Genomic DNA, 13,303 nt, shown 5'->3' with positions numbered 1-13,303 from the left:
GCTCTTTTCCCTGTTAAATTTCCTACCTATTCGCTCCATCAGTCTCAACGTCCTGCTGATTTGCCCATCATGTCTCCTTTTGTTCCTCCCAGCCCCAACTCCATCACGGTGCTGATCGTCGGCAAAGGCGGCCGGGAGCACGCGCTGGCCTGGAAGTTAGCCCAATCGCCGTCGGTGTCGCGCATCTTCGTGCTGCCGGGCAATGCGGGCACGGAGGAGGCCGACAAGACCCAGAACGTCATCCACATCAAGCCCAACGACTACAAGGCTATCGTCGCCTTCGCCAATGAGAACGGCGTCGGTCTTGTCGTAGCGGGGTCTGAGGAAGCTGTTGTCGATGGCATAGGGGATTACTTTTTTGGCAGTAAGTTTGACTTCCTTTTTCAGTCTTTTATGGCTTTACTGGCATCGCACATTTTTGGTTTTTTGGAAGGCTTTTTCAATCTGCTTGAAGTCGGATTAAAGACAGGGTTGCTCGCGAGTGCGAGCGTAAGTTACGGGAGTCCGAGCGTACAGTACGTCAATGCGCGTGGGTCGCGTAACGCTCCGGAACAAGCCGCCGCGCACTAGCCCAACGCGAGATGAAACAAAGTTAGCGCACGTCAAACCCCCCTTTTTGAGTGACCCCGAGACGAGGCCATCGCGGGAAAAGCCACATATGTCGCCCAGCTAACCACGTGCGATGTTGAAGGCGGCATCCCGTGTTTCGCGCCCAGCCGCGCCGCGGCTGAGATCGAGGGCTCCAAGGTCTTCGCCAAGGCCTTCATGAAGAAGTACCGCATCCCGACCGCCCGCGGCGAGTCCTTCGAGTACTACTCGCGAGCGCGGGCCCACATCAAGTCGCAACCGGGCAAGGTCGTCGTCAAGGCCTCGGGCCTGACGGAGGGGAAAGGCGTCGTCGTGGCCCGCAATAAGAAAGAGGCGCTGGAGGCGCTCGACGACATCATGGTCTACCACCGGTACGGCAAGGAGGCCGGCGACTCGGTCGTGGTCGAGGAGCTCCTCGAGGGCGAGGAGATCAGCCTCCACACGTTCTGCGACGCGCACACGCACCGCACGCTGAAGGCGGGGCAGGACCAGAAGGAGCCGTGGCCGTTCGGGCCCATGTGCGGCGGGACGGGGGTGTACACGCCTACGACCTTTATTTCGGAGGAGGACATGGAGGTGATTGATCGGACCATCATCAAGCCGACGCTGAAGGGGCTCGACGCCGAAGGTAAGCCTCTCCTGTCCAAAACTCGGAAATGGGGTTTCGTAGACATGATATCTGACACGAAGACTAGGACGACCCTTCCGTGGTCTCCTTTTCACCGTTATTGTAGGTGGCTCTAGCCGAGAATTGATGGATCTGGGGTGAAAGCACTGACGAAAGGTGACTGCTAGATTATGACCAGCAAGGGGCCCAAGGTGCTTGGGTACAATGCTCGGTTTGGCGACTCCGAGACGCAATCGATGCTGCCGCTCTTGAGCGACGATACCGATCTCTGCCACGTCCTCCTGGCCTGCGCCACGCACAAGCTCAAGGATATCAAGATCGCAACCCGCCGCGGGTATGCTTGCAACGTGGTGGTGTCATCAGATGGCTACCCGTTATATAACGAATGGGACCTTCCAATCGAGCTCGCGCCGTGCCCTAAAGGTTGACCACCTCTATCCCCAGGCATTCGTAAGTAATTATATGACTGACAATGTTCCAGATATCCTCATCTTCCACGCCGAGACCCGTCGGGACGACGGCGTGCTCAAAACCGCCGGCGGCCGCGTGTTCTCGGTGGCCGCGCGCGGACGTACGCTGGAGGAGGCGGCCAGAAAGGCGCACAGCGGCATCAGTTTCATCAAGTTCTGGGGCATGAGATATCGATCAGACATCGGGGTCAGGTAAGCCGGGGAATATGTGTTCTTAGGAGAGGGCCGTTTACTGACTAACGCAGGTTCTTTGGCATGATCCCAAAAGATCGAGAGCAAGCGGAGTGGGAGTCGGGCTGGGGATGCAATGTTGCTTGATTCACTCAGTCTGACTGTCGCCAACGGTTGTGGTCCAAACGGCATCCGATATGGCATAAACACTCACGAAGATACGATCTTGGAGCCCTTATGAGAGCCACGAAACTGAATGGATATATGACCGTCTGGGTGGCTCAAATGGGAGAAGTGGTGAGTCAAGTGCGAAAGTGTATCAGCCCTCATCTCTGTGTACCCACAGGGACTTCTCAAACGAGCATAAGCGCGTTAAATGAGTCGACATTGACTTAGCGATGCATCTGCACCAAACAGATACTATGGTACGGCTGCTCAACTCTGACTTTACGAGCATGAGCAGCCATCACTATTAAAGCCCGGTCGCCCACCTGCAATATCTCATGCTTCTTCGCGCTGCCTTCTCTGATTTACAAGGAACTATTCACTCATCCAAAAATGAACATTAAGTATTAAACGGAGTAACAACAATCTACTATCACCATGAGTCAACTTACATATGACAGCATCGTCCAAGCCCAAGATCGGCTCGAGAGCTCGGTGACGAGGACGCCATGCATCCTCTCTCGCGAACTTTCGAGTCGGCTGGGGCGCAATATGAATCCACGCGACCCTAGCATGCCGCGGGTGCTGTTGAAGCTGGAGAACCTCCAGAAGGGCGGATCCTTCAAATACCGCGGCGCCATGAACGCGTTGAGCCAGATGGGGCCCGACCGACCTCGCCAAGGGCATCATAACATATAGCTCGGGTAAGCTTTTTTCTTTCCTTCCTTGGTCCCACTTCCGTCGTAACTTGCGAGCGCTTTCATTGCTCACCCTGATTCAAAAAGGCAACCATGCCCGCGGCGTGCTCGAGGTCGCGCAGGCGGTCTCGCAGCTCAAAGACGTGGAAATCCCGGTCCACGTCGTGATGCCATAACGGGCCGCGCCAGAGAAGCTGGAAGCCATCCGCACCTTCCCCGCAGCCCGCCTCTACGTGGAGCCCGGCTACGGCCTCGAGCCCTGCCGCCGCCGCGCCTACCCCGGCTACAGCCCCCGGCTGGACTTCCTCCTCGTCCCCTGCGGCGGCGGCGGCCTGCTGGCCGGCTGCCTCGCCGTCCTCAGCGGCACGAAAACACAAGTCCTGGCCTGCGAGCCCCGGGAGGGCGGCGGACGGGCTGCGGTCCGAGATCGGGGACGCGAGCTGGGCCGTAATTTCGGAGGTGATGACGGCGGACGATGTGCTGCAGGTGTCGGAGCGGGAGGTTGACGGCGCGCTGCGGATGGCGCGGGACCGCCTGTTCGAGGTGGAGGGGACGGTGGAGCCGAGCTCGGCGGTGCCGCTGGCGGCGCTGCTGTTTAATGAGGAGTTTCATGAGCGGCTCGCGCGATGGGGGCCGGGGCGGTTGAATGTAGGTGTCATTATCACGGGGGGCAACATTAGTGCAGCACCGCGTCTTTCTAACTTTCTTCACGGTTATTGAATAAGTTGGATAAGAATGAAATGGGTAGCTTGATCCCTTATTAGTTGTGGGTTAGTAGCATTGGATTTCTTAATGTAGCTTCTAAAGTACAACTGATTGGACTTTATATCGATACCCTTAAGCCTTTAATCTCGAAGCATTGCCTGCTCCTACTATGGACTCGTTTCCAGTACCCCTTCCATCTCCATCACGTTTACTCTAGTATCTGATGATGAAAACCACCTAGATTTCGTACCCCCAGCGCAACAATTCCCACCTCACGTCAACGACCGCACATACTCCTCAAACCTCTTCGTCCTAGCCGCCGCCATATCGAGCGCCAGCGTGCCCTTGGCGCTGTGGATGGCGATGCGCGACGCGTTGTTGGCCGGCTGCGCGGGTGCCGTCTGGGAGAGCGCGTAGGCCAGGTTGACCGGGGCCGTCGCGGCGGGATCGAGACTCTTCACCGTGCCGGACGCGTTCCACTGGCTACACCCGCGGCACAGCGCCGTCAGGGTCCAGTGCGTGCCGTTGGACGCGGAGCCTTTGAGGACGGTGTAGGTGGCGCCCGTGTAGGCGCCGGGCATGGAGTGGGCGCTGTGGTTTGACGTTAGTTAAATTGTTATGTATTACCTGAAGTCAGATACCCAAGCCAAACAGAGTGGACGATGTTTCTATGTTGTAAAAGATGGCATCATGTGCCGGTTCTATATGATGCGTGTCGACTATAGCAAAATGAAGATATACTTACGTCGCCCACCGAGAAGACACCACAGCCGCGTTCCCGTTGCCTCAGCCGAGCGTCAGGGGATTCAAGGCCATCTGCCCTCCCCACGCAACACCGGCCCAGCCCACGGTCTTGGGGGCCGCGATCTGGAGGAGGATATCGAAGGGAGCCGCGGCGACGTCGGGGATGGCGATGCGGTAGGCGGCGCCGCTGGCCACGATCTCGTAGTAGCACACGCTGGTGGCGGCGTCGCAGTACTGGGCCGCCAAGACGTTGGTGATGGCGGTTGCCAGGAGAGCGATCAGAGATGGCTTCATGGTCACGGTTTGAGAGGGTTTTGCAAGTATGTCTTGGGTAGATACTGGACAAGCACGAATTATCATACGGAGCATGCTTTTTACCAGCTCTTATGACCGCGCATCAGTTGGCGGGTATGCCATCTCGATTAACTTCTCTTAATAGCTCAAATACCGAGCTCTTTTCCATCTGGCCCAATGTCGTCATTCATATACCACATCCGACTTTGCATCCTGGGTCACTGTTGAACATGTGATATCGAGTAGATTGGGCAATCAGTGGACATCTCGTCTCATTGGCAGTGGTTTACTCGCAGAAGTTAAAATAGGCATATTTCATGAGTTAATATTGAGGCCGACACGCTATCTACGGGTATAATCAAATCTATATGGCTCTTATCCAATCTGCCGACGTTCCTGCATATGGGTGCAGTTGGGGTCGTCTTGGCTTCGGTTACTGTATAACGCCATGTCGTCATACTTGTTTACTTTTTGTATGTCGGCTAAATCTCACGGATTTGTCAGAGCTTCAAGGTGCGACTTTACAACCTTGGTCATTGCGTTGTCACTTATGCTTATAGAATCACGGTACTGATAAAATCCGTCCACTGCCTTTCATATGTAAGGCTGGCCGTGTCTTACAGAGCATCCCCGGCCAGGCATCGTCTATGAGCTACGCTAAGACATCTGATGATGGCGGTGATCTGAGGATACAGATGATTATCGGATACTGGATATCTAGATGGCATTGAGATGAACTCATCGTTTGAATCAGGCGCCTATGATAAGTTGGGTACTGGCAACCACAATTACCGTTTCCATACCAGTATATCTCACAAGCTACGCGATATCCAGATATTCTGCACAATATCGAAGACTAGGACAGCAGAATGATATGCATGCATATTCAAACTTGAGGTTCATCATGATCGCAATCAATAGTGAGAGAATGCACGTATGTGATGCGGTTGGTCTCCCGCGTTCTTGCCGGAGTCCTCCCAAACAAGAGGGAGACTGCGCCTGCTATTACATGCGGGATATTAGTCAACAACGATCATCGCCATTCGGAGTTGATTTCTATTCTCGCCATCACGAAAGGAGAGCGTGTGTGATTGCAGTAGCATTGCATGGTTGGGTGGATGCCTGCGCGGGATGCGATTGGCTTGTCACTGTCGCAAAGTTGGGATGAAACGAAATCCCTTGGAAGGGCCGTTTCGCACGGGTGAAATGGATTTGCAGAACGACGAACCCGCTTTCCTCGTAACCGACGTGGAGATCATCTACTGTTATTGGTCTCATTGAATGGCACCTGGAGAGAGAGAGGCGCAACAGTGGTGACCATGAAAGAATAGACGAACAGATGAAAGGGCCCCCGGGTAGAGTTTACAAACCTCAGACGCTTCCGTTGCCAAGAATGGAGGCTCTCGCGGGTTGCTTGCCCTGGACAGCATGCCGGATTGCCGATCTTGTTTTGAGAAAGTACCCTACTGGATGCTACACCAAGGCCCCGTAGGAGGAGGTCGGTGTTGGCAGCTTCGTTGGGGCTGGTGCCAGAGGTTTGGGCAGCAGCAGTCAGTATCTGAAAGGGAAACTTGTAACGAAAGGAACCGCTTCGATCTACTAAGGGTAGGCCGAAAATCATCCTGATGACAGGACGTTTGCACTTGGCCAAGGCTGCAGTTCCAGTCGTGACCCAACAGGAAGGATCCAATCACGCAGAGTTGTCGGAGTTTGGCCATTGCCCTCCCCAACACAACGTGCATGAGAACGAGCCAAAGATCTAGATGTCGATATCACGCAAGTGGTATTGACTTGGCTCTGCTGTGCCTCCATGCCGGCCATGCATCGCGTTGCTCGACTCAAGCTTTGCCCAGAGTTTCAATTAGATGACCGAGGGCGACCCCAAACGAACATGGGAAAACTCTACGGGCAAAGCAGGGTCGCCAGGTCGCCTTTCGCGTTCGCCAAGGGAAGGGGAAAGAAGGGGAGATCCTCGGGTAACTGCCCTGGCCGGATCCACCATCCATGGGCGATGATGGAGCCTCTCCTTCGGGCAATTGCCAAATGCTGGACCACGCTCTGGCCAAGCACTGCAACGCTGGTCTACCCGCGGGAGTGGGCCCGAAAGTCTGGCCCTGGTCGGGGGTTTGTCCCGTAGTTCACCTTGGCAGACCGCATGCGGCAACTCTTGGAGCACGCCTCGAAACTAATGGCCCAGCACAGCATTGGAAGCTCTCAGACTCCCCCGACCCTTGCGCCGATCAAGCCCGGCCTCCTCGTGCAGAAGTTTTCTACGGCGCCGCCGGGCATGCCGGGCCCCGGGCCTGCGTTAATGCCCGGAGAGTCGAGACCTTTCGGCGTCGCTTTGCACGACTCGCGAGGGCCCCGGTGGAGGCGGGCTCGACTCGGAAGGAACGACGTGGGGTTCAATCTCAATCTCTTTTTTCATCTTCTTTTACCGCCCCCTTGCCAACGCTTTGGCTTGTTGAGATCTATTTAGTTGATTTCAACCAACCATGAGTGTACATGTGGCAACGAGTCGCAGGGGGAAGAAAAGCAGGTGAAAATTGTCAAGTATCGCCCGGAACGGAGGTGAGGGGTCCCACTTGCAATTGCATGTCGGCAGCAGCGCTCAGAACCTGAAAAGCGCGTGCTGCTGGCAAATCGGCAGTCGGGCACCACGCGATATTGAGCGAGTCGGGGTGGGATCCAAATGGGTTCTCTCATGATGCAGTTATGCTTGCTGTTGTTATGCTTGTTTCAAAATCTCGGAGTGAGCCAGTCATCTCATGATGATTCAGTTATGCTTGTTTCAAGCTTCTCTCCAGTCGTTAGATAACGGCGGTTTTTCTCTTTTTCTGGCCGCTAGCTCGTACAGGCCTACCCATTGCTGTCGGTGCTTGTCAAAGTGGTTGTCAATGTCACAGCCAGCCAGGACGAGATCAGGTGAGAATGGCAGGGGTGGCCCTGGCGTTTGGCGTTCTGCTGGCGGGGTCCTTTGGGCCAGGCACCAGGGCAGCAGGGCTTCCCATTGGAATCGCCTCTAAAACAACTAGTGGATCTGTTTTGAGGCGCATGATGCAACTGGCCGTCCGAAGGGGGGCGCATGGTCCGGGCATGGAGCCTTCGAGATAAATCCGCGAGATGGGTTCGAACCTCGAGGCCAGCCATGCGGTAGCATCCAATTTGGCAGGGCCAACCGTTGATTGGATGCTTCGTCGCGCTGCCGGTCTTCTAGGACTTCCCTGGATAAGCCGCCTATTCTCATATTTCCGCAGGTGTCAGGGCTGACGGTGGGAGAAGCGCAGAGCACGGCGCCGCAAATGGTTTCAAGGTGACACAGAAAAGGAAGAAACCATCACCCAACCAACCAGCCTACAGGTACTTAGTAATGAAACGAAATCGAGGTCGTGGGATGCATCGATTGCACCATGGGCGGCATAAGAGCCTCCAATTGAAAATAGAATCGGGGGTTCAATACATTGATGCACAACATCAAATGCATGCTCGCCCGAGAGGCGCAGACGACGGCGGCTGCAAGAGCCGGGTGCTCACCGATATGCACAAAATGCCATGTCGTCGATATGCATGGTTTTATTTTAGAAGTCGCCATGGGCCATGACTAAACGGGGACCCAATCTTCTGCGCATTGTTCAAGAGGCATGCGGGAGGTAATATTATCTTCCACGATCCATCGAGGACGGAGAGGCTCGGAGCAACAAAAAGATCGCACATTGGTTGGGGTGGGAAACTCGGCAATTCCTAGGTACTCGAAGAAAGCGCCGAAAGGCCCAAGAGAGGTTCTTAGTAGTGGGGGATCTCAGGTGAACCGGGCCCCCCAAACCATCCCCCAAAGAAGCCAAGGGATTAGCGCTCCCAAGGCCCTTGGCGAAGCGATCGCAGGGGGCCCGCCGAAGCTTGTCTCAGCATCCTAGCGCTCTGCCAGGCCCTAAGCCAAGAACCCCGCAAGCGCAGTTACACGATGGAACATCTGCGGCCGACCCCCAGCCCAAGGCCCCGGGCACCGCTGGCATTTCGCGCATCGCTACGAGCAAAGGGGTCCATGGTCGGCATCCTCGGGCGCCCAACCTGCGCACACTTCGGGCGTGTGTTTGCTGGCTGTCAATTCTGCACTAATCTGTTCGTCTGAAAGGGGAAGCTGGGCGTGGCAGTCGGATCGGCGAGTTGACAGACGTGTTGACAGCTTGAAGGAAGGGCACTAACACACACATCGGCTACACTTGATGACATAGTAGCTGCAGCACTAGAGAAACTACAACCCCAGGTTCGGCAACGGTCCGCCAACTCAGATATAGTATGTAGGAACGACTAGGACTACCTGCTTACTAACTTTGGGGATTGGTTGATATGGATGAATTGAAATGGAGAACGAAATCCCCAAGCCAAGACTTTTGTTTCCCAAGTGACAGCTATGATTTGCAATGATTGACAATGATTTTCGCTTGGTGTTTTGGCGGACGCCGATCGCACGGTAACCCCCCAAGCCAAGCCAAGAGCGAAAACAACACAACCCGCAGTTCTCGCTCTTTCAAGCCGTTGCGTGGAATGTGCGGCTCGGACGGCAGGGCAACTCGACACGATACCGATCCCAGATTACCCGCAGGGGCTTGCATGAGATGTCAGGACCCCTGCCGAAGTCGAGATCAAGCTACACCCCAATAGGATAGAATCAATCAGGAGGGGGAAGAGCTAGGCCATTCTCGTGGGTCCCGAATGTGGACAAACCCCTGTCGCATACCCGTCGCAACACCCCTGCCAAGGGGTCAAACGCTTGACAGACAGGAACACCACACACACCAACAAACACCACCAACGCCAACTAGGCCCAACCAAGGCAGTCGGGGTGGATGCTAGGTAGACCAGCCCAACATTGCCAGGCGATGGAGTGGTGGTGGACGGATGGATACCACCAAAGAGGAGACATCGCGAGGAGGAGGACTGACGGACTCTAAGCGCCGTCAACGAGTATATAACTACCCGTCCTCGACCACTCCAATGCCAATATTCTCTCCTCATCATCAGCATCGTCAGCTTCTCACTCTTCACTTCGCTTCTTCTTTACCTTCACAACCGGTTGATCTGGTCTGTTCTGTTCACTTCTCAACAATCTTTACCGATTAATTCCACTTTTTACCTTTCGAGCCTCTTCTTCGCTCTTCATTGCAGTCTTTTCCCAATTCTCGGAATCCTTCAATCAACCATCAAAATGTACACCGGCACTACTTTCCTCGCCCTGGCCCTCGCCGCCGCCTCCGTCGTCTCCGCCCACGGCAATGTCCAGGTCGTCACGTAAGCATTTCCGCTTCTTCTTGAACAATGTTCGAGAAACAATTTCACTAACACTCCACAGTGGTAACATGGGCGGCAACGGTACCGCTCTCGGCATCAAAGGCGCCGTCGTCGCTCGCTTCGGCAAGAACGCCGCCACCGAGAAGGACACGACCGTCTTCCCCAAGCAGTCCGCCAACAAGCCCCTGACCGACGGTCTCGGCAAGACCACCGCCAACGGCAACCTGAAGGTCGCCAACACCCTGGGCGACGCCATGGCGCTGTCCGGCAACACCCTGCCCCAGGTCTCGGCCGACGGCCAGGGCACCATCACCGGCACCTGGCGCACCGTGACCAGCGACGGCACCGCCATCAACAAGCAGGGCGAGCTCAACGTCGTCATCGACCCGACCGGCACCGGCGCCTACTCCAAGGGCACCCTGCTTAAGGCCACGTCGACCATGGTCGGCAACGGCAAGGGCAACGTCGTCCAGCGCGCCCTGGCCGCCATGGGCATCCGCAAGCGCGCCACCAACGTCGGCGCCGACGCCAGCTTCTCCGTCAAGATCCCCGCCGGCACCACCTGCAGCGGCAAGGACGCCACCACTGGCGTCTCCAACTTCTGCCTCATGAAGATCGCCAACAACAACAACGCCGGCCCCTTCGGCGGCAACATCGCCTTCCAGGTCGCCGGTGCCGGTGGCGCCGCTGCTGCTCCCGCTACTGGTGCCGGTGCCGCTACCGGCGCCTCGGCCAAGAACGCCAAGGCTGGCAACAACCCCAACCAGAAGAACGCCCGCTCCTTCATCGCATAAGTCTGTCATTCATAACACTGAGCAATGGATCGAGATGAGGTGATCGGAAGAGTCGTGACCCGCACGAGCCTTCTCGGGGGCTCTTCGCGATCGATTCGACCGGACTCTCCAGGGGCGGCGACCCTTCCTTCCCCCTTTGACAAAGAGGTGGTTTGCTGTGCAATACCATCTCCCTGCCATCGGGATAATAAAGGGCCTCTTTTTCCCAGGGGTTTCTCTCACGATTGGACGATTGATTTGATTGATTGATTACTGCTTTTTGATTTTTCGATAGAAGGGTTTTAGCCCAGGGGGGAGTTGAGGGATGGAACAGCAGTGAAGAAGTCTGTAGATAGAGCTGTTAATCCGAGAAGCTGCGATGCTATGTATATACCCAAAAACCACGCCTTCTCGACCCATTCTGCAAGTGACTGTTTGACTTGAAGTGATAACCATCCATCCACATTGCTTCATAAACTTGAGCAATGGACATCAAATTTCTCAACATAGTATCCACGCAATGCTTCTGATCCAACCATGCCAATTGTTTGACATCAACCTTCTACCATATACAATCATGTGTTTACGGACAACAATTTCCCGCCCGGCTCGCCATGCAAACATTTCGTAACCGACGCGCTCTGCTGGTGATCAAATGTTGGTACCCCCTCGAGGTGTAAGTCATTCCCCTCCAAAGACACCGCTGGCCTCCACCAACTATTGTGTGCTATCCCGCAACTGCCTGGCATTACGATCCGCTTCCTTAATGAGCTCCCGCATCTGACTCGAAAACCCCTGAAGCTCTTGCCGCGCATCCTCCTCCCTATTTTCGGAACTTCTCGGATACGGCCACAACCCCTCGAGCGGCAGGTCGTCGTAGATGCAGTTGATGGACTCGCGGGGCCGTTTACGGTCATAGTGGTAGATCCGAGGACCAGTTTCGCTGCCCGCCGCGGCCGTACAATTATCGACCTGATGGTGAGTGAGGTCGCACGGCCGTATCCGGGCGAGCGTCTCGAAGTTGGCGGCGAGGCACGACAGGTGCGCCATCCAGCGCGGCCCCCCTCTTTCGTCGTCCTGCTTCGCGGTGTCCCGCAGGTACCAGTGCCGGGTGTAGGGCCATTTCTCCTGCATCCAGCCCTCGGGCGCGTCTTTGGTGAACTTGACGCAGCCCTCCTCGTGGAGGATGGTCTCCGGGCTGATGACGAACCCTTCCTTCATCATCTGCGGGACGTTTTCGGTCTTGACGCTCAGCCAGCCGAACCAGGCTTGTTCCCTCTTGGCCAGGCGCGGGTCGGCGAGGATTTCGAAGAAGATGGATCTGGGCGCATCGTACCGGTTCCAAGAGGACGCGCCAGCCGTGGCCGGGGGGATGGGCGTGGGGTTGCACGATTCTTCGTAGGTAGGCGGGCTCCAGGGGACGCACTGCTGTACTTCCCGTGTTTGGGTATTTTCGGTCATCGCGGCTGTGCTGTTTACCGGGCTTCATAACATAGGCAGCAAGTTTCTGCGATAAATGGATAGAGATATGTAGCTTTATTAAGAATGTGGTTTCGATAGCTTGCGAGTATTTTATATATTTCGGGATGGTCCACTGCCTATCTAATACGCTCAAACAGAAACATGTTGAAGTAAATGATTCACATATGCCGTGGTTCATCTTGAGGTCTCAATCGCCTTCTTCGTTAGGAGAGGATTCCTCACATTAGTTGAAGTGATTATTTATGCCGGCAAATCACTACTAATATATACAAATAGCCTTTCTTCCCTCTTCCTCCCCTTACCCCAACAACCCAGTCAAACGTATTTCTACTGCGCCACCATCACCCCCAAGCAACCTCAACTTCTACGAAAGGTTCCCCGGGACCCCCCTCCTTCTGTTCGAGCTGCAACCCGACCCCAGCAACCCGCGAGACGAGCAGCCGTGGGTGGGTATACTCCACGTCAAGACGACTAGCGTCGCCCGCCTGGTGCAGGAAGGCTTCTCCATCGCCAAGGCGAACGTCATCAACGAGGAATGCTTCATCGGCCCGCCCGAATACCGTCCTTTGCCCGACACAGAAGAGAGTTGGTGGCGACGCCAGTACGGCGTCACGCGACACATCATCCTGCGCGACCTGCAGCAGCCGCCGCGCTGGGCTGCGGACCTGCATTGCATGGCGCGCGACATGCTACCCGAGCTCGGCCGGATCCGGCTCGGCGGCCTCACGCACCGCAACGTCCACAAGTGCGCAGCCATCCTGTCGAACGGTCGGGAATTCGATTACTACTTCCTGGCGGGCACGGGCGGGATCAACATCCGCTGCCCCGACATGTCGCTGGACGGATTGTGGCCGTGGCCGAGAAAGCTGGTCGAGGGCGAGGAGGAGAACACTGCGCCAAGGGGGGGCTTCTACTTCGTCTGCGCACAGCGGGTGGGAATGGGGACGCAGCTTTGGAGCTTTCGTGTCAAGAATGGCACAATTCGGCTTATGATTCGAGGGTTGGCTCTCTTTTCGGGGCAATTTTAGTTGGTGCTTACAAACACTATCATCACAACTCCCTTTTTATTATTTATCGCAGGCAGCGTTGTTTCAAACATCAAAGACAATCTGTAGAACGCCGATGATGGAGTGGCAGATTGGAGCCAGCGAGGATATATAATAATAAACCTCCACCGACAGTACCTGTCTTGATTATTCCGTTTGATTATTCCGTTCACTCTAAGTTGTGACTGCAGAATAAACGAGGACTGCTGTGCTGCAACGATACTTTCTTGAAGTTCTGATTCCAGAAATG

General features: G+C 55.5%; 6 protein-coding genes across 6 annotated transcripts; 4 read left to right on the top strand and 2 right to left on the bottom strand.

The window, feature by feature from the left end:
* Window positions 1–69: 69 nt before the first annotated feature.
* PG985_009573 (bifunctional purine biosynthetic protein) lies at window positions 70–1,882 on the top strand (the record flags this gene model as incomplete). The annotated part of the gene is made up of 5 exons (XM_066829341.1): window positions 70–364; window positions 692–1,216; window positions 1,284–1,318; window positions 1,384–1,639; window positions 1,698–1,882. The coding sequence occupies 5 exons, from the start codon at window positions 70–72 to the stop codon at window positions 1,880–1,882; spliced, it is 1,296 nt and encodes a 431-aa protein (XP_066684253.1).
* Window positions 1,883–2,460: 578 nt separating this feature from the next.
* On the top strand, window positions 2,461–2,721 carry PG985_009572 (pyridoxal-5'-phosphate-dependent enzyme; the record flags this gene model as incomplete). The annotated part of the gene is made up of 1 exon (XM_066829340.1): window positions 2,461–2,721. One exon carries the CDS (start codon window positions 2,461–2,463, stop codon window positions 2,719–2,721), a length of 261 nt encoding a protein of 86 aa, XP_066684252.1.
* A 61-nt stretch (window positions 2,722–2,782) lies between these two features.
* Window positions 2,783–4,463, bottom strand: PG985_009571 (uncharacterized protein; the record flags this gene model as incomplete). Its single annotated transcript, XM_066829339.1, has 3 exons — window positions 2,783–3,311; window positions 3,720–4,016; window positions 4,255–4,463. 3 exons carry the CDS (start codon window positions 4,461–4,463, stop codon window positions 2,783–2,785), a joined length of 1,035 nt encoding a protein of 344 aa, XP_066684251.1.
* Window positions 4,464–9,669: 5,206 nt separating this feature from the next.
* Window positions 9,670–10,546, top strand: PG985_009570 (uncharacterized protein; the record flags this gene model as incomplete). The annotated part of the gene is made up of 2 exons (XM_066829338.1): window positions 9,670–9,752; window positions 9,814–10,546. 2 exons carry the CDS (start codon window positions 9,670–9,672, stop codon window positions 10,544–10,546), a joined length of 816 nt encoding a protein of 271 aa, XP_066684250.1.
* Window positions 10,547–11,242: 696 nt separating this feature from the next.
* PG985_009569 (uncharacterized protein) lies at window positions 11,243–11,986 on the bottom strand (the record flags this gene model as incomplete). The annotated part of the gene is made up of 1 exon (XM_066829337.1): window positions 11,243–11,986. One exon carries the CDS (start codon window positions 11,984–11,986, stop codon window positions 11,243–11,245), a length of 744 nt encoding a protein of 247 aa, XP_066684249.1.
* A 162-nt stretch (window positions 11,987–12,148) lies between these two features.
* Window positions 12,149–13,035, top strand: PG985_009568 (uncharacterized protein; the record flags this gene model as incomplete). Its single annotated transcript, XM_066829336.1, has 2 exons — window positions 12,149–12,156; window positions 12,360–13,035. 2 exons carry the CDS (start codon window positions 12,149–12,151, stop codon window positions 13,033–13,035), a joined length of 684 nt encoding a protein of 227 aa, XP_066684248.1.
* Window positions 13,036–13,303: the final 268 nt, after the last annotated feature.

This window comes from Apiospora marii, assembly GCF_038362585.1.
Source record: "Apiospora marii strain CBS 49790 chromosome Unknown utg000005l_segment0_segment0, whole genome shotgun sequence".
NCBI classification, from domain to species: domain Eukaryota; kingdom Fungi; phylum Ascomycota; class Sordariomycetes; order Amphisphaeriales; family Apiosporaceae; genus Apiospora; species Apiospora marii.
This window is presented reverse-complemented; position numbering and strand designations above follow the sequence as displayed.